At 44.0% G+C, this 25,433-nt stretch overlaps 1 protein-coding gene and 1 long non-coding RNA gene across 2 annotated transcripts; one reads left to right on the forward strand and one right to left on the reverse strand.

Annotated features, from left to right (window-relative positions):
• The first annotated feature begins 6 nt into the window (after positions 1–6).
• Positions 7–11,938, forward strand: LOC117802978. Its single transcript, XR_004626477.1, has 2 exons — positions 7–330; positions 5,932–11,938. It is a non-coding gene; the product is annotated as an uncharacterized LOC117802978 (long non-coding RNA).
• A 2,249-nt stretch (positions 11,939–14,187) lies between these two features.
• On the reverse strand, positions 14,188–18,550 carry KLHL9 (kelch like family member 9). The gene has a single exon (XM_002918534.4). The coding sequence runs from the start codon at positions 17,989–17,991 to the stop codon at positions 16,138–16,140; it is 1,854 nt and encodes a 617-aa protein (XP_002918580.1). The 5' UTR covers positions 17,992–18,550; the 3' UTR covers positions 14,188–16,137.
• Positions 18,551–25,433: the final 6,883 nt, after the last annotated feature.

Consider the following 25,433-nt stretch of genomic DNA (forward strand, 5'->3'; position numbering starts at 1 on the left):
TGCTGGTTGGCTCAGTGGGTTAAAGCGTCTGCCTGCGGCTTGGGCCATGATTCACAGTCTAAGCCTGAGATCGAATCCGCAGTCGGGATTCTGGAGCCTGCTGAACCTTTGCCCCTCCCGTTTCCCCTCTCCCGGCGCGCTTTAGCTTTCGCTTTAGCTCGCACAACCTCCAACAAAGCACGCCGCACTTTCAGCGGGGACATTTGCAGACCGAAGCCCCTTCAGCAATGGCCCAGACGGGTGAGACACCACGGGGCGAAGCCACTTCGACACGGGGGACGATGGCGAAGCCGCGGTGGCGTTCGGAGAACACGATGATGGGACGATGAGGTTACTATTGGGGGCCAGGGCCCTCGGGATGACGGGTGAGGGCAGGATGGGCGATGGGAGGATTCGATTCCACCCAGCCAGTCCCGCGCCGCCAGTGTCTGCTTTGGCAAGGGAAAGAAGTCATGCACTCCCGCTCTGCAGACTTCTAGACCGATTAGCCATGGGAGAGCGGAGCAGCCACCGGCACAGGCTTCCCCGGGCGGGACAGTGCGATAGGATGAAGGGGGATGGCGGTATGGGATGACCCAACGATGGGACCATAGGCCCATGGGGGACAGGATAACCGGAGGATGGACGATGGAACTATGGAAGGAGGGGAAGATGGGGCAAAGAGACGGGGGGACGATGGCACAAACAGACGATGAAATGGGACAATGGGGAGAGAAGACGGACAGAAGACGGACGGGCATTGGGGGAAACGGGACGATGGAGCGAAGGGAGAATAGGGCGCGCTTGGAGTGTGCAGCGGGGAATTCCAAGCAGTCAGTGGAGCACCGACACCGGCACCGTCTGCGTTGGCGCTGGAAGGAAATCGTGTGCCCACAAAGCACTCTGCAACTTCTACACCGATTTGCAATGGGACAGGGGTGCAGCCACAGGCACCGGCTTCCGCCGCGAGACGGTAGGACAGATAGGACGATGGGACGATGTTAGGGTACTTGGAGGGGACGATGAGGCGATGGTTGTAGGGGGTGACAGGAGGATGGGGCGATGGGACGATAGGGCCAAGAGGAGACAGGATGAGTGGAGGATGGACGATGGGAAGGTGGACGATGGCAAAAATGGGCGATGGGATGATGGGACGATGGCGACATGTGATGATGGGGGATGATAAGGCCTCAGGGTGGACATATGGAAGAAGGGGGAGCGGGGCGTTGGGGCGATGGGAAGATAGGGCGAAGAGCGGATAGGACGCGCCTGGAGCGCGGCGGGGACGCATTCCGCTTAGCCAGTTACACGCCGCCACCGTCCGCGTTGGCGCTGGAAGGACGTCGGGAGCACAGCTATAATGCGCTCTGCAGACTTCTAAACCTATATGCGATGGGAGAGCGGTTCAGCCACCCGTACAGGCTTATTTGACCAGACGGGGGCGGCGGGCAGATGGGGCGATGGGAGGATAGGACGCGCCTGGAGCGCCGCGGGGACGCATTGCCCAGAGCCAGTAGCGCACCGCTACCGTCTGAGTAGGCGCCACAAGGAAGTCGTGTGCCCACAGCGCACTCTGCGACTTCTGCAGCCATTTGCGGTGGGACAGGGGTCAGCCACCGGCACAGGCTTCCCTGGTAGGAAGGGGGGGTGGGAGGCGGGACACTGGGGCGATGGGACGATGGGGCGATTCCAGGATAGGACGCGCCTGAAACGCCGCGGGGACGCATTTCAGGCAGCCAGTCGCCATCCAGAAGAATTCTGAGCAGGAATTCCTGCGTTGTACTGCTACAGCTCTGTGTCCATGAGTCCCAGCAACTGCCATGCACTTACCTGACCAATGTCTTCAACACTACACTCTCCTCCAGACCTTTGTCCATAAAAAGTGGGACTTTCGACTCTGGAAACAGCAAATATGCCCCCAAACAGAAACAGAGTAAAACAATGGTGTCATGAAATCGTTTATTTAAGAAAGGAGTTCATGCTGTTCTGTCTAAAGGTATTTTGTGAATTCGTGAAGTGCACTCCATTTTTTTAAAGATTTTATTTACTTAACAGAGAGAGACAGCCAGCAGGGAACACAAGCAGGGGGAGAGGGAGAGGAAGAAGCAGGCTCCCAGCAGAGGAGCCTGACGTGGGGCTCAATCCCAGAACTCTGGGATCTCTGGGATCTCGCCCTGAGCTGAAGGCAGACGCTTAAGGACCGCACCACCCAGGCGCCCCTGCACTCCATTTTTAAAAAAACTTCATGATTTTGGTTTCAGATCTTTTCAGCTGGTGCCACAATAGGGGATGAGTTGAGATTGTTTTGGGGGGCTCAGCAAAGAATGTCACTGATTAGGGAGAGTCCTGGGTATCACTTTCTCCTTTCCTTGAGGGGTGTGAAAGGAGGAAAAGACGCCTCTCCATTTCCGCTCTGACCACCTCCCAGGCACAGTGGCTGTATTTCTTTTCCTTGAGGTAGAGATGGGTAGAGATGGGTGCCTCGGAAATCCTTCTGGACAACAGTCCCCAAATGCAGACAGGCCAGGGTGTCCTCTTCGCTGGGCTCCCGGTGTTCCAGGCAGCCGTGAAGGCTGGAGAGGAGGTTATCGAGGGCGGCGTGGCTCCAAGCAGCCTGGCTGTGCTCTGTGCTGAAGAGGCCGAAGATCTGCTGGAGCATCTGGCGGGAGAAGCAGGTGCTTTGTGTCTTTCGATTTGGGTGACAGTCCCTCTTTCCCAAGGAACTCTGAAGTAGGTTCTGTCCTTCAGGCACGTGGGAGAGGAGACATTTTTTGAGCTGTGTCATGAGTACGTGGATGTCCGTGCACTCTGGGCTATGGATCGAGGCAGGTGTCCTGCGAGGGAGTGGGCAGGGACGCAGGGGAGCGGGGCTGCTGCCACTAGCCAAGAGAGGTGGGCCGTGGAGGAGTTCAGCGACCGCAAAGTGGTGTGTGGTCGTTGTTTTCAGCAGCAGACTCAGGGAAAGGCTGACTCTGTTCCTCAGAGCCAGCTTTGTGTCTCTTGTATAGTCCCCAAAACTCATACTTTGTGCTGCCCTTTCCGCTGTTTATGTCTCTCTCTGAGTCTTTGGAGGAGACATTTTCAGCCTGGAGGAAGTCCTGCCCCTTGCTTCTTCTGGGTTCTGCCCGGAATCCTGGGCTCTTTTTTCCCTGCACAAACTCCAGGCCAACCACGGTCTCCTGAATCGTTTTCCTACAGTGATTTGAGACTGGGAATGGGAGCACATTCAGAGGCGTTTACAGCTTCTGGGTCATGTGTGTGTGCAGTGTTGTGGGTATGTAAGGCTCAGTCAGTTTGGTGGGTAGGGACATGATGGGTCAGTGGTTTGGTGGGAGGTTCGGGCAAGGGTTTTGGGATGATGGTATGATGGTCGATGGGGTGATGTTGAGATAGTTCCATGGGGCTGAGTGATGTCAGGATGAGGTGACTGTGGAAAGATGGGGTGATGGGAGAATGTATGATGGGACTATGGGTTGATGGGGCAATGGGATGATAGGGTGATGGGATGATGGGGCTGCAAGATATCAAGTTGATGGGACTGTGGAACAATGGGGGTGATACATTGGGAAGATGGGATGATGGGATGTTGGTGAATAGTGAAGATGGGGCTGCAGGATGCCAGGATGATGGGGCATTCGGACAATGGGACGGTGGCACGATGGGGTGGTGAGAGGATGGGGTGGTGGGAGGATGGGATGATGATGTGATGGGGTTATAGGTTGATGGGAAGATGCCACTGTGGGATGTCGGCTGATGGAAGTTTGGAATGATGGAGCGAGGGGGCTTTGGACTGTGGTATGTCAGGACAACTGGCCTTGGAAGGATGGGGACAATGGGAGGATGAGGCATTGGGAAAATGGGCTGATAGGATGATGGGACAATGGGGCAATGGGAGAATGGGACAATGGTGCAAAGGGACGATGGGATGGTGGGAAGATGGGGTGATGGGAGGATGGGACAGGTGATGATGTGGGGATGTGAGGATGGGGCTGCAGGATGTCAGGATGATGGGACTCTGGAATGATGGGGTGATGGGAGGATGACACTGTGGGATGTCAGGACCATGGGACCCTGGGAGGATGGGGCGAAGGGATGATGGGGCTGCAGGATGTAAGGAGGATGAGACTGTGGAAAGATGGGGTGATGGGAGGATGAGTCATTGGGAAGATGGGTGATGGGATGATGGGGCAAAGGGATGATGGGGTGATGGGAGGATGGAGGATGGGGCGGTGGGACAATGGCATTGTGGGATGTTAGGATGACAAGACTGCGGAAGATGGGTTGGTGGGAGGATGGGCCGATGGGACTATGATGCAATTGGGGGATGGGTCAGTGGGGTGATGGTAGGATGGTGGGATGGGAGGATGGGACCTTGGGGTGATGGTGCAATGGGGGGATGGGATGATGGGGCTTCAGGGATGTCAGATGGTGGGACTGTGGAAGATAGGGTGGTGGGAGATGAGAGCATGGGACTATGGTGCAATGGGGCAATGGGAGGTTGGGACCTTGTGTTGATGATGTGATGGGGGGATGGGACAATGGGGCTGTAGGTATCAGGATGATGGAACTGTGGAAAGATGGGGAATGGGAGGATGGACACTGTGATGGTGTGATGGGAGTATGGGACATTGGTGGTCCCATCATCCTATTGTGGTCCGTTCTCCTGACATCTGGTTTCTGCTGTGAATGGCAAGTCATTTCGTATTCTATTCTGATAGGTCATGGGCTGGGAGTTTTGGATCTTGGGAGTAATTTTCTCCCCACAGGGCCACGCTTCCCTCAGCAAAGACTGACCCTGCACTCAGTGCTCCTGCAGTTCCTTATGCGCTAAAACCTCTATCTCTTCCTAGCCTGGGCTCCCTACCAGCTTTAGCCTTGGGAGGCAACTGGCAAAGAGAAAGTTGGCCAGTAGTAAGAACACCTGGGGAAAGCTGGGGTGGGAGACTGAGCTGGTGTGGTTATGTGAACTCAAAGGTAGCTTCCCCGCCCCTAACTACTTCTGTCCACAGTATTTATTTTCTATTCATTCTCTTTCACTGTGCCTCTATCATTTGCAACTGAAATAATCACAAGTAAGGCCATTTCTGCAGCACTGCTCTGTGTCATTCTTCTCAATGTGGAGACCTATAATCCAAACAGAGAGGTTATTTGTCCCTTTACTATCAATATATAGTGTCTAAGACAGAAACAAGGGAACATTACCAACCTTCCCTTTCCAAATGAGGGAAAGCAGAAAGCACACAGTGCTCACTGGTCTATCATAATCTGATAGCCATTAGGGCGGGTGGTGTCGGTTTTCAGATTGGGGCTCAGGCCAGCTCTCTGGGAGCTACTCTCCATGGCTGATTTTTCTCTTCTCTGTGCTTCTTGGTTCTGCCTTTTAAGTTATCCTTCCTTTTCCACAAGAAGTGGCTCGTGTTTCTACTGCTTTGGCTTCTCAGCCTTCTTTCTTTCCATAAAAGTTTGGTGCTCCAGAGTCCTCTTTATTTTGTGTTATCTCTTACTCTCAGTCTAAACTGATATATTACTTTAAAAATAGTGGGTTGGCTATATATCAGTTTATAATGAAAGTCATTAGATAGTAGGCACACCCACAAATTTCTTCAAATACACCCTTTTCCACTTTGGGCTTGACCCACAAGGCTGCTGTGAGACAACAGTTTGGTCTCTTAGGGTCCTCTTGCTTAATGGTGAGCACCTGTGAGGCACTCCCTTCCGATCCTTAGACGCCTGGTGTTTGTTTGAAAATCTACAAGGCACGACCTTAGATCTTTCTTAAGTGTTAAAAGATTTTACAGTCTCTTACTCGGTCTGATCTGATAGACAGGGTTTGTTATTTACTTGTTATTTTCATCATTCCACTCCCGATACACACTAACCCCATTACTATAGCTTTGAAACAGATTACCCTAAAATGCATGATCCTAAATCACAATTGTCTTATTCTCACAGGTTCTGCGAGTCAGGGATTCAAAGGAGTGGCTTATCTCTGCTGCACATCTGAGCCCTCAGCTTGGAACACAGCCCACTGGATGGCTGGGGCTGACTTGACAGTGGGTAGACATTTTCGCTGGTACGTCTGATGCTTATATGTCTCAGCTAGGATCTCAGCTGGCACTGGGTGCAGGAGCACCTCGCTATCACTTCTCCTTGAGGCCTGGTTTCTCTGACTGTGGAACCGGTACAGTCACACTGTTTGCGTAGGGACCGAGGGCTCCAAAATGAGGGGCCCAATGACAAAGCTGTATCATCTTTCATGACCTAACCCAGTGGTTCTCAGTGAGAATGATTTTGTCCCCCAGGGGACTTTTGGCAATGTCTGGAGACATTTTTAGTTGTCACAACTGGTCAGGGCTCTACTGGCAGCTGATGGGTATAAGCCACGGAGGCTGCTACTATCCCACGGTGCCTGGGACAGGGCCCCACAACAGAGCGTTGTCTGGTCTCAAGTATCAGTAGTGTCAAGGGTGATAAACTCTAACATAATCGTGGAAGTCACGCAACATTATTTCCTTTTTTTAAAAAAGATTTTATTTATTTATTCGACAGAGAGAGAGACAGCCAGCGAGAGAGGGAACACAAGCAGGGGGAGTGGGAGAGGAAGAAGCAGGCTCATAGCAGAGGAGCCTGATGTGGGGCTCGATCCCATAACGCTGGGATCACGCCCTGAGCCGAAGGCAGACGCTTAACTGCTGTGCCACCCAGGCACCCCATGCAACGTTATTTCTAACAGATTCTTTTATAAGCAATTCCCAGGCCCTCCCATACTTAATGGGGGAGGTGAATTAGAGTCAACCTTTTGAGAAATGGCAAAGTTCTCAAGACACGTGTGGGATGGGAGGTACTGTTGTGGCCATCTTTGGAAGACAGTCTGTCGCAGAGTCTCCCTGGGATTTCTCTCTCTCTGTGATTTTGTCGTACTCACCTTGTAGGTTGTGTGTTTTCTGCTCTTAGAAGCCAAGCTTATTGAATCCGCTTGTCATCTTCCAGGTCTTCCAGATCAGTGTTGCCAATTCAAGGGACTTGGGTGCAAGATGTGATCACATTGCTGATTTTTAATATTCAAAATATCTATACAATAGCTATGAGAGAGTAACGGACAAGCTTTCTTTGTTATAGGTTTCCCCCATCCTCATTTTTTTCTTTTCACATCAGTTGAAGAAAGAAGAGATTTTTTTCCCTTAAGATCTTTCAGATATTTAAAAAACAGTTTGAAACATTATTTCTGTGTATAAAATAAAAGGGGGCACCTGCCAGCCTCCTCACACCCTCCCCCCAAAAATTTAACACCGAATTTTCTTCTCTCTGACCACTGACGGCACAGATGGGGCTGAAGGCTGTGCTTACTCTCTCTGGTTACTCTCACACACCTTCCTTTCCTGGAATGTAATGAAGCCCAGCAGGTGCAGACCAACAGCAACAGGTCTATAGTCAAACCAAGTTAGATTTCTTAACTGTTGCTGTGAGATCATCCACCATAAAGGATCACGATAAAGTTCAGTCGGAAGGGATAGGAAGGGTATTCTCAGAGGGTTTGAACTTGGACTACATGAGTCTAAGGAAATCGGGGAAAAGAATATCAGCTCTGGGCTACCTCTTGAGCTAGCGTTTATCCCAGAGGTTCTAGGAACACGGTGGAGTTAGGGTAGTCATTGGTAAGAAAGCAATAATCACTCAAAAGCTGAGAGGACTGTGTGTCACGGGCCACGGGACTGAGCAGGATCCTGATATCGTTTCCTTGGAACCTATAATACCAGGAAAAATGTGGAGTGTAGTGGATGAAAACCTGACCTACGAAGCTTTGCGTTTGGGTTGGAAATTGGGTTGCTGTTCTCTTGTGCCCAAGTGGCCATGTGGCTCAGTCTTCAAAAAGAGGACACTCAGAAATATGCTATCAGACAAATAGACGCTAACCTATAATGTGAAAGAACAATGTTCCTCAGTACTATATTCTTGATATTAATAAAAGCAGTTTTTAAGGGTCAAATGCCAATTTGCGTAGAGGAATAGAATTATGGGGACTGTGGAAGAGGTTAGGTCCGGGGCGTGAAGTCATTCCTAAGGGCTGGACAGGGCTGTTATGGAGTTAGACTATTGCTGAGATTTTTCTCTGTGCCCCCGGTCTCCTGAGAGCCAGCAGTGTGTGTGTGTGGGGGGGGAATTACACATAAGGTGAACTAGAGAAAAACCAATCACTCTTTCTGTGCAGGCATGGAGCTTAGGCGTAGCAAGTTCTGCGTGTTTCTTGTGCCTGATACCACCGTCTTGAGTCATCTCCCTAACGGCATCCTGAACATTTGTATGATTAAGTATTCAAAAACTGCCCATTTCTTCAAATAGAATGGCTGGGTCCTGTGACATCACTGAAGTGTAGTAACCACCCCAGGGAAGTGCAATTATGGACCAGAATGATCAGTTGTTTTCATGATTTTTTAAAATAAAACGTCCAGCTGGTGACTAGTTTATAGTTCAGGACAGGTTCATAGCTGTAAGACGGCTAATCCTGTCATTCTCCTGAATAAACCCCCTTCCTGCTCCTGCCCCTGCACGAGACCAAGGCTTCAGCAGACTTAGGTCATTCTCCAAGTTATAATCCTGATTGCTACTTAGATCTTGACAGGGCTTCTCTTTTACTCCACATAAGCAGGGTGCCATTCCCTGGGAGCGTTGACCAGCTGGAAGTGCCCAGCAGGGAATCCTCATCCATTTCTAGACATTGGGTTTGGGAGCTAAGTTGAGAGGGATTTTCTTGAGTTTGGTCTACGCGTACAGGTTTTCCCAAATGATAGCCACGAACCTGTTGCACCTGGCTGAATTAGCTCCCAGGTAAGTGGTGAGGGTGAATATAGAATATATTAAAACCCAAGAAGTGAACAAAGTAGACAGTGTCAGTGGAACCCATAACCTACTCCCCTTGCAGGATAAAGTCAACAGTTCAGGGCCTGGGTGAGCTCAGTAAGGGAGAGCAGCTTTGAAGGTTAGAAAACTCTTTCCCCAGTCTTTGAGCTTAAGTGACATCTTCAGCTATATCTGTATGCATGACATGTGGAAGGTTTTGTGAAATCTGTGATTTTTTCATTTAGAGAAGGATGGAGATATTAATAAAAAACTGTAGTAAAATTTTTGCCTAGTATGAAGAAATGTTAATATTGACTCTGGGATTCTATATTAAGTAAGTCTTGTTTAATGATTTACCATGAATTAAAGTTTTTATGAATCATGAATTCCTGGATGGAAGAATGTTTCCTTCACTTCTAAGTGATAAACTATGCTTCCCAACTACGATAAAGTTGTTCGAGTCAGTAAAAACTAGAGCTGCCCTTTGACCCATGCATAAACTGATGGTGCTGACCGGCTCTTGGGTGAAATGTGGCAAAGGATGATAAACCTCTACCTATACAGTTACTGGAAGATGGACCAGTAAAGAGTCAGGATACTCTATGGACTTAGAACTGAGGATGGGGCTGGACACAGTGAAACATCTGGCCTTGGCTGCTGCCATCAGCTTTATACTCATCTAAGATTGCATGAAATACAACCTTGCCCTTCAGCTCTGTCTGGAAAAGAAAGATGGGCATATGCGTACTCTTGATAGCCTTCAGGAGGCATCAGTAAGAAGTCAACTGTTTTCAGTCACATCCATCCTAAGGAAAAGAATGCTTTATGTATGGGAACAGTTTACTCTGAGACAGTATTTTGGACAATTAGAAATGGGTAGTTATGCCACTCTTCCGATAGCCAAGAAACAGGCTTTCTTTGAGCTCATGGATGGTACTCTAAAGAATTTGAATCGGCTGGTTCAGAAGTCAGTGTGTGGTTATGTAAATATGCTGCTGTCCAGGCTGAGTGAAAGCTATGTGGCTGGAGCAGTGATCTAATCCTAGCATCCGCATGGGCAAGCTGATATAAAAAGCCCTTAGAATATTATGTTTGTCAGATTTATTTATACCTGGATATATTACATTCTTTACGTAATTGCAAAATATTTATAAGTGTCTTCAGGATGAGGCTCTTTGCTAAAAAAAAATTTAAAAGGAATGGGGAATGCTCTCCCCCTGCCCAAGGAAGGCATGCAGTAGTGGGTATGGATGCTTTGATAAAATGTTGCAGATTTTGGGGCACCCTCTGACTCTTGGTTTGGCTCAGGTCATGATCTCAGGGTCGTGGGATTGAGCTCCTTGTGGGGCTCCAAGCCCAGAACAGGGGTCTGCTTAGGTTTCTCTCCCTCTCTCTTTCCCCGCCCCCTCTGGTCCTCCCCCCATGTGCAGTGCCTTTGCGCATGCTAAGTAAATAAATAAAATCCTTTAAAAAATGTCACAGACTTTAGATATTTGGCAATTTATATGAATTAATCAATTAAATAAAGGTCAAAGCAATTTAAACGTGTATTTTATGTGATGCCAAAAAATACATTCTCTTTGATTATCTGACCCACTCTATCCACCAAAAGTTATCATAGGTTTCATATATTTAATTAGATAATTGAGTATGATGTGAAGACTTGATGCTACAAAAATTCCTTGTGGTTTTTGTCATTCCTGGGGTTTTGGGGATTTTGTTGTTGTTTTTCAGAAGATAGGTTTTCTGGAATCTATCTAAAATGAGGACTTTTAATTCCAACCAGTAGATGGCAGAATAATATCAGTCCCTAGAAAGTGGTTGCTCAGAGACTGTTACCAAGAAAATAGAGGCATGAAATCTATTATTCATGCATTTGGTTAAGAACACTGCACCAGTTCTGCACTGTGAACAATCACCTTTAATGAACAAAAGCAAGAATATCTGTCTTTAACAAAGAAATTAGAAAACTATAATCACCCCTATTAAAATTACCTACAAGACACGATGACTTGTCACTACTATAATTTTGCCGGAAGTATTAACAAATGTTTCAAGTTATGATACAAATAATATGAAACATGGTTTTTATACTGAGCAGATAATATGATTCTCTAGGGTGAAAACACGAGAGAATCCACCCAAAAATCTGTTACAAATCAATGAGACTTAATGCTTCATCCAAAAACTTAAGAATCAATGACGGTAATGATGACAGAAAACCAACATGCTAAAATCATGTATTTCCTATTACTGCTGCAATAAAGTTTCAAATACAATGTGAAATCAGCAATCTAGGGGCGCCTGGGTGGCTCAGTCGTTAAGTGTCTGCCTTCAGCTCAGGGCGTGATCCCAGGGTCTTGGGATTGAGCCCCACATTGGGCTCCCTGCTCTGCTGGGAGCCTGCTTCTTCCTCTCCCACTCCCCGGGCTTGTGTTCCATCTTTCACTGGCTGTCTCTCTCTCTGTCAAATAAATAAATAAAATCTTAAAGAAATAAATAAAAAATAAAACAGCAATCTATATGCCAAAGACAATGTGAAGAAAAGGTCATTGGAACTGAGGAAAGGGATCCTAAGTGATCCATATAAGATTTTATTATATGATTTTAAAAAGCATAAAATTCAGTGAGAAAGTAAAAATTATTCAAAAAGTGGTGATGGGACAATTGGATAATAATTTGAAAACATTTTAGATTTTATGCTAGAAGTCTAGTAAAAATTGATATTCATAACAATAATATAAAATACCGGAATAACTATACCATATCATGGTGGGAAAAAATACACAAGAAAATATTTAAAAATGACAAAGGAAAAAGTAATTTCACTGCATTACCAAAAAAATTTTGCATGTTAAGACATATTCTCAAACAAAAAAGATGGGAAAATACTTACTGTAAATAGAGACTAATACTAATGTAAAAGGAATTTTGAAAATTTTAAAAAGTCATGTTCATTTCAATCAAAAAGACGAAAAGCTATTTGAACAAGAGATAAGCAGTAAATCCTGCCTTAGCAAGTTAAGAATTGGCACTAATAAAGCAATAGGATAAAGAACGAGAAATGTGACACCAGTACTACATTAAAAAAAAAAGTAAAATTATCACCAGAAGTTCAAGATGCAAAAAGATGGACATATTTGACTGCATTAAATGGAATGGGTGAAGGTGGTCAAAAGGTACAAACTTCTAGTTATAAAATAAATTAGGATGTAATGTACAGCATGTAACTACAGTTAATCATACTGTTATATATTTGCAAGTTGCTAAGAGTAAATCTTAAAATGTTCTCATTCCAAGAAAAAAACTGTGTACCTATGTGTGGTGATGAATGTTAATTACATTGAGTGTGGTGATCATTTCGCAGATTGATATATAGTTATCAAATCATTATGTTTTGAACCTCGACTAATACATGTCCATTATATCTCAACTAAAAAGTTGAGTAGCCCTGCCCCCATAAAAATGCCATAAATTGAGAAAAAAAAAGTCTTTGCAGCAAATAGGACGTTTAAAGCAAAAGACAGGAACAAATGATTCCCAAGTAAAGAATGCACATGCTTGATTAACAAGAATTTCAGTATTGTAATTAAAAATGTATCAACCCCAAACAAGAAAACTAGAACTGTAAAGATTTCCTTCAAAATAATCACTAAACACATTCCGCTGGAAATGCATATCGGCACACTTTTGGAATATTGTTCAAGAGCCTACACAATTTTGACTCCGATTTTACTTCTTTAGAATTAATCAGAGTCAGACATGGACAAAATTTTATGTAGGAATATTAAATCTTGCTCAATTTATAATGATGAAAACTTAGGGTAGATATTTAAATACACACTCATAGGAAATGGAAAAAAATATGAAGGTACATTCATGAGTGGAAAATTGTATGGACATTTAATACTTTCTAAGAAAAATAACCTATGAAAATCATTAAGATTAAAGTCAAAAATTATGATGCAAAATGCCAACTTTATTAGTACCAACTATCATTTACTAAATGCTTCTCTGTGCATCTTACGCTAATCACTTTGTAACACTCTCTACTTATGCTGACACAGATACCACAATTATTAACACCCACCTTAATGCCATAGACAAAAGGGTAAACTTTACCTTTGAGAGCTTACCTACCCCAGGGTCTTTCAGTTAATAATTGGTTGAGCTGTGGATAGGGCATTGGTTTTATTTCTCTTGATGGTATGTTTCTGTAGTTTTGAATGAAATGTTCTGTAGGAGCGTATTTTGTCTTTATAATCAAAACCAGGCAATTCCAATTATAAACCAGAACAATTTAAACATGATTGAATGTGTTTGCTTTACGGGTAAACTACAGGAATTCTACTGCTGGCAAGAAAGGAAAACAAGAAGTATGGATTTGAGTAAAAATAGAATGTTTTTCTCAATGCACATGTATTTGATAATTAGGGAAAAAAGCACATTATTTTGTAATATATACACATTTTATAAAACCTGAAGAAAAATTCATAATGATAGCAGTGTATGTGTTTCAAAGTTGGATTTAGTTCCTTTTATCATCCAGATTTTAGGTTAGGATCTGGTATATTTGAAAAATATTTGGCAAATGTCTGTACCTATGTATAAGCATAACATACCCAATATCAACAGAAGTTACCCTTGGCATGTGGAAATCATTGATAATTTACACTTTTCACTTTTATTTTCCTGTACTTTCTATAATACACATAAATTACTTCTATAATCAGAAAAACTAACGAGCATTAATTTTGAAACTTAGAAAAATAAGAAACATTAAAAATGTCTAATGTGCTTGCAGTTATCCTTTTTTTCCAGTCTTAATTTTCTGTAAAAAATTAATAGCTTATGAAAATAAAATCTCTTCCCAATCATTTCAAAGCCACTGAAAATTTCTTTATCTGTAAGCAAGGAATTCCAGACGTAATTAGTAGCATTAGCATACCATCAGTCAGCTACTGTGTAACCGCCACGACAGCTGTCCACTGCAGAAAATTATAAAAGGGTGAGAGTTGGAGCAGGTGAGGCTGGAGGTGGCGGATATAGGTGTAGTTAGCTTACCTGGTTAAGCAATTTTTAGCTAGTTACAAAGCAACAGAGTCAACTGTAATAGAGGGCAAAAACCTTTTTTCAACAAGGTAAAGAGAAAAGTTTGTGCAGAACAGAGGGTGAGCAGGGCAATACCACCTCAGCAGGTCAGAATTAGCACCAAGAGTAATACATCAATAGTACATAAAAACAATAACCACAGCAGAATTATCCCTAAAAGATAAAAAAGATGGACAAATTTTATCTCTAAAATTACCTGAATGGCCCTGCCTTTGTAAAACTGTAACAGAGTGACAAAAAGAAATCAATGCAAACAAATGCCAGTTAAATTATATTTATTACATAAAGAGATCCTATAACTTGGTATGAAAAAACAAAGCAAGTCCAATAGGTATCACAAGGGTAAAGGACATGAACATTCAAAGAGGAAACAACTATTCAAAAAACACAAATATTTAACCTCATTAATAAAGAAATGATTGGGATGCCATTTCTTGCTTATTTAATGCACAAAGTTAACATCAATTTCTACATTTTCTATTTTCTAAATGTACTCAACTGTGCTATTTTTAGTAATAAAAAATTAGTCACTTATAAAAAACACAGAAAGTATGAAATTTTCTGCCAAGGCAGAAATCATAAAAAGCATTAAAATGAATCAACACTTGTATGGGCAGTAAGGTTCAGATCCCTGTAAGCCAATTCCTTTTGTCTGGGTTCCTGAGTTTTACTATGGGATTGTCAGTAAAGAGAAGATTGTGCCTGATTTATACTATCACAATCCCCCAAGTGTAGGGATATATTTATATGTATGTAAATGTGCATATGTAAATTTTTCTTCAGGTAGGCAATTATTCCAGGAAAGTACCTCTCCAGAATCACTCACTACGTACAAACGGACTCCTATGATGCCCATTTACTGACAAGGTCTCATTAAGATCTCCCCATCTGATTCTCAATCAGTAGGGAAGCCCCTGGTATTTCAGAGGCTGAACATGTACTTTAGTACTGCCTGAAAAACAGCAGTGTCCTAGGCCTTCTGTAGCTGGCTTCTTAGGAAATCTGAAGTTGGTCCTGTTCTTTAGACATAGCCAAAAAGACATTTTTCTGATCTGTTACAGAACTGAGTATATGTCCTGTTTGCTGAGATCACAGCTGTGAGGCAGATCACACAAAGCTCAGGATGCACGGGCTAGAGCAACCACCCCCCAAAATGATCATGTTAGATTGACTGAGCTGGGAGACTGAACTTAAGATCCTGTACTTTTGTTCGGCGTATTTCTTTCTTAGCTTACCTCACGTAAGTTTTACTGGACAAGAAGGCAGAAAATAGCAGAGCTTAACCTTACTCAGCAAAACCAATTCTCAGAACCCTGAACTCTGCTAAATAACCTGTATAAAAGCAACTCCACAGAAAACAATACACAAGCGGAAAAGTAGTGTGTTTCATCTGAAATAACCATTTAGTCAAATGACAGATTTGGCAATCAATTTAAAATGGTGTACCCTTATCTATCTCAATTTAGTATGACTCTATAGATAACTTATTTTCTGGTACTGAATTCCCATTTGAACAGAAACAGCTGCTAGGCAGAAGGAAAAAAACTTAATTTAAAAACAATTTCCCTATAGCTGAAATACCAATTTAAAAATTACATGTGTATGGATGTATGAATGTATATACACATGTATGTAATGTACGTACATACTTATATTTTCTCTCTCCCTTTCCCTCTCTCCAGAGAGATACAAAACCCTGACTTAGGGCTATACTGTTTATTTCTCTTATCTAAGAAACTTCACATATTCTGAATGCACTCAATCTGGTGACTTGGCAACGATGTCAAAAACTATATGAAAAAAGGGAGGTAGGTAACAATATATGATGACCTTTTGTTTACTTTAGGTCAGAGCAGGCAGCCTCCCTTTGATGTTTTGAAGTCAAAGATGAAAACTTGCAGCTTTGAAGCAAAAGGAACATAATTATACATTTACTACAATCACCTACAATTTGACTTACACAACACCACAAACACATCTAAAACATTTTTCTACGTATCTTTTTACATTTGTTAAAACAGCTGGCTATGTTGGATACATTTTCAGAATACATTTGTTAACCATATGATAAACACACTGAGCCAAACAATACAAACAACAGCAATTACCATTTTATCTAATAACTGTACCAATCATTCTAAGAAGAGACAACTGCAGGGGAAGTGTGAGATCATCCATGATGTACTGTAAAGGTACTACATTTTAGTCCTAAGAATGATCTGAAGGTGCTGAAAGAGGTGATTCTCTAGAAGGTGACCCAGGGTTTTCCTCGGGTGGAAAAACTGTGAGAGTGCAAGCTCGAATGCCACCAAGTGACTCTGGAAGGTCAAAAACTTTATGCCACTCATCCTTTTCTGGGTCATATTTCTGAACAATTTCAACCATACAACGATTATTCCAAGAATAACCACCTACAACATAGATTTTATTTTCAAAGACAGCAACTCCAACATCACTCTGACCTCTTAACATGGCAGCAATTGGTGTCCACTGGTCAAGGGTTGGTGAATAGTATTCACAGCTTAGAACATCATCATAATCACTTGTTCCTCTGAAGTGATTGCCACCGATGACATAGAGCTTGTCTCCAACTGTACACATGCAGTGCAGACCTCTGACTGTAGTCATCGGAGCCTTCTGTGTCCATTTGTCTGTATCTGGGTCAAAACACATGAGCTCGTTTTGGAAAGTGTCGTGAGTAATTCCTCCTGAAATATACATTAAGCCTCCATACACTGTTCCAGCATGGCCATAGTGGGGTTCGCTCATTTTTGCAACATAGCTCCACTCGTTCATCCTTGGGTTGTAACATTCTACTGTGGCCAGCTCACCAGCTGCACTTCGCCCACCAACAGCATATAAATGTCCTTTGAGGGCACTCAAGTGGAAAAATGTGCGCTTTTCATTTAATGATGCTACCTGCATCCATTTATTATACCGAGGATCAAATCTGAAAACTGTGTCAACAGCAGTTTTTCCTTTTGTATCATAATTACTTTGACCACCAACGACATAAAGAAAGTTTCCAATGACAGCAATACCATGCTGATAACGAGGAGCATCCATGGGGGCTAGAGATCTCCATTCTTGTGCCCTTTCATCATACATCCGTAATTCTTTACTGACAACCAGCTGCTGCCTCAAAACTCCTCCTAATGTGACCAAGTGTGTCGAGTCAGAGCGAATGGCAGTTCTATCTGACTGCATCACTGGCTGCATATACGGCATCATTTGGTAATTGCTAGCTTCTAGAAGCAAATTCACACAGGTATTGTCTGTTCTCATGAAATCTACTGTCTGCACATAATTGATGAGATCCTGGGGTGTCATCAATGGAAATCGAATATTCTTCATTAATTTTGCAGCATAATCCATCCGAGGGTCTTCCAACCTTAGCCAGCGACAGGCAGCCTTGAAGAGCTCAAGTTCAGTACAGTGCTTAAGACTATTACTAGAAAGCACAAAAGCAAGCCGCTCAAAGGGGAGTTTGAGAAATTCCCCAGTACTCAGTAATGCAGGAAAATTCTTCAGGATGAAATTGTTGACATATTTATCCACTTCGATAAGATTGTAGGTGTTGGCAATTCGTCCGACTTCAACACAGTTATCTAAAGAGACTCCTGAAATAAGAAATACTTTACAGAAGTCCAAAACAGGTAAAATCTGTAAAAAGCTGGCAGCTTCAAGCGTGTCCTGGAGATTGTCCATATTAAGAGAAAGTTTTGCAGTATAAATAAAATCAATTATTTTCTTCAGACCAACCTTGTTCACCCCATGAAGCTTAATGCACATTAAATCTTGCTCTTTCATTCCACCTGTGAACATTGCCTTGAAATAATCACTAGCAGACGCCATCATAGCTCTGTGAACGGGGAAGATTTCATCCCCATCCCCTGGTACCAGGGTCACATCACAAAGCAAGCCTTCTATTCTAAGCTGATCAAAGCCTTGCAATACCACCGAACTGTGAGTATTGCTGGTAAAAAAACGTGTGGTTCCTGCCTTGCAAGGCTGCAAATGGGCGGAGACGCCCATTTCGCCGTTACCAAGAGACACTTTCATGTGAAATCCTTCCTCTGGCACAAAGATCTGTGCCCGAGCACGAAATTATAACCTGAAAGCTTTCAAGGAAACGAGGCAGCGGCCCGAAGAGCAGGAGAGCTCGCTTTCCTTATCAAGGGCAAGCAGTCGCTGTGGCACCCCCGACAACACACCAGTCAGTCATCCACTGAAAACTGTTCGACAGCAGGACCACAAAGGGCTGTGGACCTCAAATCTGATTATTATGCAGATGATTCACCAGAAGGCGGTTAAGTGACCCGGTTCACCTGGTCAGGCCTGCGCTGCCGCTCCTCCAGCGGTTCTGCTCCGGGCCAAGGGGGAGGCGCCGCCACGTACTGCGGCTCCCGAGGCGGCGAGGCCGGCCACCTCAGCGAGCGGCCCGCTGCGCCCTCCGCCGTCACCCGACCGTCGCCGCGGCCACCGATGACTCTGTTAGGACGAGGGCCTGGAACACGGGCCTGACGTGGGCCTGGGCCTGCAACGCTGGCCTAGCCCCTGACGCCGAGCCGGTCCTTCCGGAAAGGCCTCTTCCCAGGATCCCTCGGGCTAGGAGCGGTCGCGGCAGCTACTGCGGCTGCGCGGCCGCCGGAGCGCGTCAGTGGGCGGACGTGTGGGGGATGGGGAGGAAGGGCGCGGGAGGCGCGTAGGGTGGGCGTTGGGGAGGGGTGGCTGTGCGGGGATCCCGCAAGCTGGCCTCTCCGGGTAGCTCCGCACGTGGAATTCAGTCGGCCGGAACAGGTGCACGTATGTGATGCTACGCGTTTGGTATAACCTTTGCACGGCATCGGAGCTCTCCTGCTAAATTCATACTTTTTCTTTAAGATTTACACTTCCTGGCTTCTGCTTTTTGAATAACAATGAAATGCAGCTTTTGTATAAATTGAAAAGAAACGGGGCGGAAGAGGACCTACGGGCAAGATGCTGAAAACTCTTCCTCAGTAAAGCGCTTGAGCTATGATTTTTATCCTACACAATTCAGTAACACCTCAATTTTAATTTTAGTTCATATTTTCATATTACTAATCATTTAAAATACGTATCATGTGTCCTAAATACCAAATTGTGACATGGTATGTAAATAACATAGCCTGAATTTTTGCTGCGCAATACAATCCCATCTTGTTTTCCACTCACACATTTTTAAATGGCTACACAACTTTCCAATGACTATACATACTATAGTTTCCTTTGCCCATTATTTGTTCCTGAATATATACCTTCTTGTACTTCGTTTTTTTATAGACGCTAATAAACTAAAATCTGGACATAAAACTCTCCCCTGTATTTAGATAAACACTAAGGATAGGATTCAAGACGCATAAAAAATTTTTTCCAAAATATTGTCACCGGCAATGTTTGTGCATTTCCTCCATATTTATTTTCGCTTGATGGATATTTTCATTAACTTGCGTTTCTTCAGTAGTAAATTTCAATTTCGCCATATGAATTATACATACATTTTGACACAATTTTTTCCAACATTTCCCACAGTGTGAAGAGTTTAATGTCTTTTAAATCTATCTAGTTTCTTTTCGCATATGCAAACTAGTAAGAATATAACTATATTCTTTTATTACACTCTATTTTTATATAAAACATAGCAGCCCCAGGGACGCCCCGGGAGTGGCAGGCAGAGGGAGAAGCAGGAAGCCCCATGCGGACTGGATCCCAGGACCCTGGATCATGACCTGAGCTGAAGGCAGATGCTTAACGGACTGAGCTACAGAGGCATCCCTATATTTTTATTCTCTTTATTTAAAGTTTTACTGTCAAATCTTTTTGCATTTGTTCATTTTAAATAATATTTAATAATAAATATTTTAATTTTAATCTTGAATACCGAGACTGATTTTGTAACTCAACTGAAGGTACAGTTCATTTATTTTATTCAAGTTACATGTGATACTTCCGTATTTAAGTCACAGCAACTATCCCTGCCTTCAAGATAAAAAGGTGAATAAAGAAAACATGAGAGACTATGGACTATGAGAAACAAACTGAGGACTTCAGAGGGGAGGCGGTGGGGGAATGGGATAGACTGGTGATGGGTGGTAAGGAGGGCACGTATTGCATGATGCACTGGGTGTTATACGCAACTAATGAAGCATCGAACTTTACATCGGAATCCGGGGATGTACTGTATGGTGACTAACATAATATAGTAAAAAATCATTAAAAAAAAAGAAAGAAAGAAAGAAAGAAAACGAAGTGCCAGGGACCTGGGTGGCTCAGTTGGTGAAACAGCTGCCTTCTGCATAGGTGGTGATCCCAGCAGGGTCCTGGGATTGAGTCCTGCATTAGGCTCCCTGCTCGGCAGGGAGTCTACTTCTCCCTGCCCCTGCTCTTGTGCTCTCACTTGCTTTCTCTCCCTCTCAAATAAATAAACACAATATTTTTTTTTTTAAGTGTCAGCCCTCTTGGAACTTTTCCTTTTTGTTGGAAGGAAACATAAAAGTATTAAGCAATTAATTAATTTCAACCACATCATATACTAACATAGTAACCAAAAGAAAATTATTATCCAATATCAGAAACTGGAGGATGCAGAAACACTGAGCCTTGACACTTGATGCACATTTCTAGAATTTACAGTGCTATGGAAAAATGTAAACTTGGGAGCTGAAGTATACCTGGTCCCAAAAGGCCAAGAATGAGGTCTTGTAGGAATACAAAATAGGAAAACTACCAAATTTGAACCTTAGGGACTTCACAATTTCATGTAGGGGAGAGAATAAGGAGCGTGAAAAGCACACTGGAATGGAGGCAGCGCTATAGGAGAACGACCAGGAGAGACTGGTGATGAGAGACTGTTCAAGGGAAGAAATGTGTTTAAAAGGCGCTATCTTGGGGTACCCGGTGGCTCAGTCAGTTAAGCACCTGACTCTTGATTCTGGCTCAGGTCGTGATCTCAGAGTCACGAGATGAAGTCCTGCATGGGGCTCTGCCCTCAGCATGCAGCCTCCTTGAGATTCTCTCTCTCTCAAATAAATAAATAAATCTTTTTTAAAAAAAGTAGAGTGCTGTCTTGGGACACCTGCGTGACTCAGTTGATTAAGCGGCTGCCTTCAGCTCAGGTCACGATCCCAGGGTGCTGGGATTGAGTCCTGCGTTGGGGGGTTCCTTGCTCAGCTGGGAGCCTGCTTCTCCCTCTGCCTGCTGTTCCCCCTGCTTGTGCTCGCTCTCTCTCTGACAAATAAATAAATCTTTAAAAAAATAAATGGAAGTCTAAGACATCAGGCATCATTGCTCAACCGTGTTTAAGTACTAGTGGGCTAGAACATTTTTTCATTTGTCTGCTAGTTTTAGTTCTCTTTTTTGGGTTTTATTTTATGACATTAGTTTTGTATTGTCCTTACGCATTACGTTTTTATATATCCTTAATTCTTAAAAGTAGGTATAAACCGCTCATGCAGATGGCGGCTACAGTCCTATGATGTACCTCTTTGTCCCATTTTCTTTACATTTTCTTTGGGTTCCAGTATGTCGAACATGTAAAAACAATACTCTCCCATTCCCATTCCACTATAGAGCTTATGAATTACCAGTTCCTGTTTATGTTTTAAACCCTTCACATGTTTTTCTATATCTCATTAGAATTTTATTTTCATCTATGATTTGAGATGAGAATCTAAATTGATTTGTGTCTGTGTCGCCAGGCATTTATCCCGTTACCATTTACTGAAAGTTTTTTTCTTCTGTATTAGAATCTAAGATACCCTTAATCCCAAATTTAATTACTACTGATAATACAACAATTTCTGGGATTATTTTCTTAATTATTCTGGCCCCCTATGTTTCCTTAGTGGCCCCATGTTTACACCGTTGCTGCCTTACAATCCAGTTCATTTTCTGGTAAAGCTAGATCTGTAAAAAAATTTTCCTGTTCTATTCTTGGATATTTTTGCTTGGTGATCTTTCCTGATTAAATTTTGAATTGTCCTACAGAGGTCAGTGTTGGCTTTATAAACATCATGGAGTTTTGTGGACTCAGATATAACCATACTGCAATGAATATAAAATTCTGAGAAACTTCTTCATCCGATAGAAAAATGAAGTTGTATCAGAGAATTTCTCTTTCACAAAAATCTAAAGTAAGGAACAAAAAATAGATTAACATAATCAGAAAGTCAAATGTAGCTGCCAAAAAGAGAAGCCCAGGGAAAAAAGAAGAAGAATAATTTTTCAAGTAAAAAAAAAAGATTAAAAAACCAGAAATCTGGAGCACCTGGGTGGCTCAGTCAGTTAAACGTCTGCCTTTGGCTCAGGTCATGATCCCAGGGTCGTGGGATCGAGTCCTGCGTCGGGCTCTCTGCTCAGAGGGGAGCCTGCTTCTTGCTCTCCCTCTGCCGTTCCCCCTGCTTGTGCTCCCTCGTTCCCTTTCTCTCAAATAAATAAATAAATAAAATCTTTAAAAAACCAATCAAGCAAACAGAAATCCAACTTGAAGCATCACCCCTAGCTTGCTGTGGGAGATTCTGCTTGCAGAGTCTATGTGGCATTCCCCGTGGAACTCCCGCTCTGCTCAAAGGCTACTCAACTTCCCCGAGACTCCATTTTCTCAAATGGAATATGGAGTAAAAATATTTGTAGAGCTGATGTAAGTACATTTAAGAGCCCTTAGGACACCCGCTTCCTCAGAGTCAGCGCTTAGTAAGTGCTGACCGTTTTCATCTGTTTCTCCATTCCATGCCTTCTAAAACTGGTTTGAAATCAGGCCGTCTCACTCTTGATCGCTGTCCAACACAAGTCAGCTGAATTCTGGCCATCGACCTGAAGAAAACGGCGACGCATGCCATCAAAGCCCTGTTTGAGTTCTGTTCAGTCAGCCTGGCGGCTTGCATCCGTATCTGAAATGGAGGCGAACTTCCTCGACTGGAATGGGGGAGACAGACCACTCTCCTGGATCTGTTTCTTCACGAGTTGGCTTCTTCGGCACAGCAGTGACCAGGGAGCCCTCCTGCCTCCCTCCCTCTCCTTGCGCTGCCCTTCGGTACAGGGGCTCGCTCCCTGTCCTGCTGTGGTTTCTGGCTGAAAGTTTTCCCAGATGAACACAAATAAATCGTTGGATGAGATTTCCAGATTTTGTAAAAACACAGGGAAGAGAAGTCTCCCTTTTTTAGGTCGCGTGCTTTTGAAGCCTCAGGGCAGCAGCCCTTGCACGTAGTTCAAAGGAAGCAGAAAGCAGGTGCAGTGACTGTGGGCTAATAAAAGAGCCCCGGCTGGCCAAGCGTGACAGGGCTAGAGACCAAGTCTGTGGAGGGCAGGCTTCTGGCCTGTGTAGATGGGCTCCTTTGGGGGTCTTCCTCTGGAAGTGGTAAGAGGCTCTTTCCTAGCAGGAATTGACCCTCATGTTGGAATCGGCCTCATGCCATAGTCTTTGTTACAAAGAGTGAGTTTAGGCACAGCACGGCACCTTGGGGCCTACGGCAGCTATGTTGAGAGAGAGGGGCCAAAATATTTCCTTTCTCCAGCTTGTTGTGCAAACTCACGGATCCTGATCAATGACCAGCTCCCCATAGGAGGTGACACTCAGAGGTGGGTATGGCCTAACAATCTGAGGGTAAAACCTGCAATGCCGTTTTGAGTACAAGCCCATATTTCATGGTGCATTACATTTCTCTGTTAATAGTAACTTCCTAGTTTCACAAATTCATTTTTTATACCAGATCTCTTGATTTCATAATTAGGAAAATCTGTTCATCCAATCTTTGCATCAGGATTGCAACATCCTTTCTCACTCTGACGCAGTAAAAGAGAGCAGTCTTGCTCCATGTCTGTGAAATTTCCCAATCAGCCCTTGTGAAAAGCCCAGCGAATGATCACATCTTCACAACGCTAATTCTTAACTCACAATGCTGAATGCCTAGAGCCGCTCCGCTCCGTAGCTGTTTTTACAGCACTAACTACCTTATCTATGTTCCTGTTCCTGTTATTCTGTCCCGGGAAGATGAGAGCCCCTTGAAGGAGAGCACTTTAGCTGATTCAACACAGAATAGGTATTAACGAATGGTTCTGATAGCTGTTACCTGCTGTTCACTATGACAGCACCTAATTAAAACACACCAAGACTTTCTGCTTGTCCCTGCATCAAATCTGTGGGGTTTTTTTGTTTTGTTTTGTTTTTTGGTAGATTCCCCAAATTAGAAGTACGTTAATATGGGGCACCTGGGTGGCACAGCGGGGGGCGCCTGGGTGGCACAGCGGTTAAGCGTCTGCCTTCGGCTCAGGGTGTGATCCCGGCGTTATGGGATCGAGCCCCACATCAGGCTCTTCTGCTATGAGCCTGCTTCTTCCTCTCCCCCTCCCTCTGCTTGTGTTCCCTCTCTCTGGCTGTCTCTATCTCTGTCGAATTAAAAAAAAAAAAAAGACCTTTAAAAAAAAAAAGAAGTACGTTAATATGAAAAAAAAAGTACGTTAATATGAGTGAAACACAGAACCTTGTGGTTAAGATAAAACACCTAGAAGGCATGCAGAGTTCAGTGGCTAAAGAATACGTCAAGATCACAAAGCAGTTAAGGAATATGGGTTTCAAATCACACTGGCCTCATCAGATGACTGGGTTATCTCTGTCGATGTGAATGAATAATATCTAAACACTCCTTGGAGGGAGTGTGGATGGCTGGTCAGAGAGCTCATTTATCACACTCTTCTCCCATGAGAGATGTTAATTCTGCCAAAGTATAAAAACCAAGGGAAGTCTAGACAAGCATAGCCATCCCCATAAAGGGCTGTGTGGCACACTGACCTGTCCCCAGTCTGCTCCTGGAAGCATTTTGAACTTCCTGTCTCCTGCAGGAATGTGCACAAGTTCCTTTTTAAGGGTATCTTTCTGGAGCAGCTACAGCAACCATGGAAGCAGACATTCTTTTCTGGGCGGCGGGGGGGGGGGGCACCAGGGGCTGTGCTCTGTTATCTTCGTGATCCACTGGGTCATTACTCTCTCTGACCTCTTCACCTTCAACTTCTCCCTACTCATTTACCCCTCACTTTCTATTTTATCACCACCTCCAAATCCATTTTTATCACTGGATCCCATAATATCCAAGGATCATGTTTACCCCACTACTGGCCTTTCACTTTCAACACACAGGGCATGCAGATACTAGAACCTACTCCCCACTTCGTCTTTCAACACTACCTCCTCACTTGACCTACACTTCCCAAGTCCGCCTTTCCCTCCTCAGTTATCTATGTTTCAAGGACAAACTCCATGGCCAAGATTGCAAAGCCCCTTGGAAGAATCCCCCAAGGAGGGGAGAGAGAAGAGCTTCAGTCCTCAAACTGGATTGCTCTTTCCCTGCTCCCTCACCTGTGATAAAGGAAGGTCAGCTAGCCGTGAGAGGGGGCTGTCTAATCCTTCTCATAGGTTTGTAGAATTAGGCCCTGAGCCTCCATCAGCCTTACTGGGACCCATGGCATATAGAGTATACAGTATTTGGAAA

Source organism: Ailuropoda melanoleuca, chromosome 7 (genome assembly GCF_002007445.2).
Source record: "Ailuropoda melanoleuca isolate Jingjing chromosome 7, ASM200744v2, whole genome shotgun sequence".
Lineage (NCBI taxonomy): Eukaryota > Metazoa > Chordata > Mammalia > Carnivora > Ursidae > Ailuropoda > Ailuropoda melanoleuca.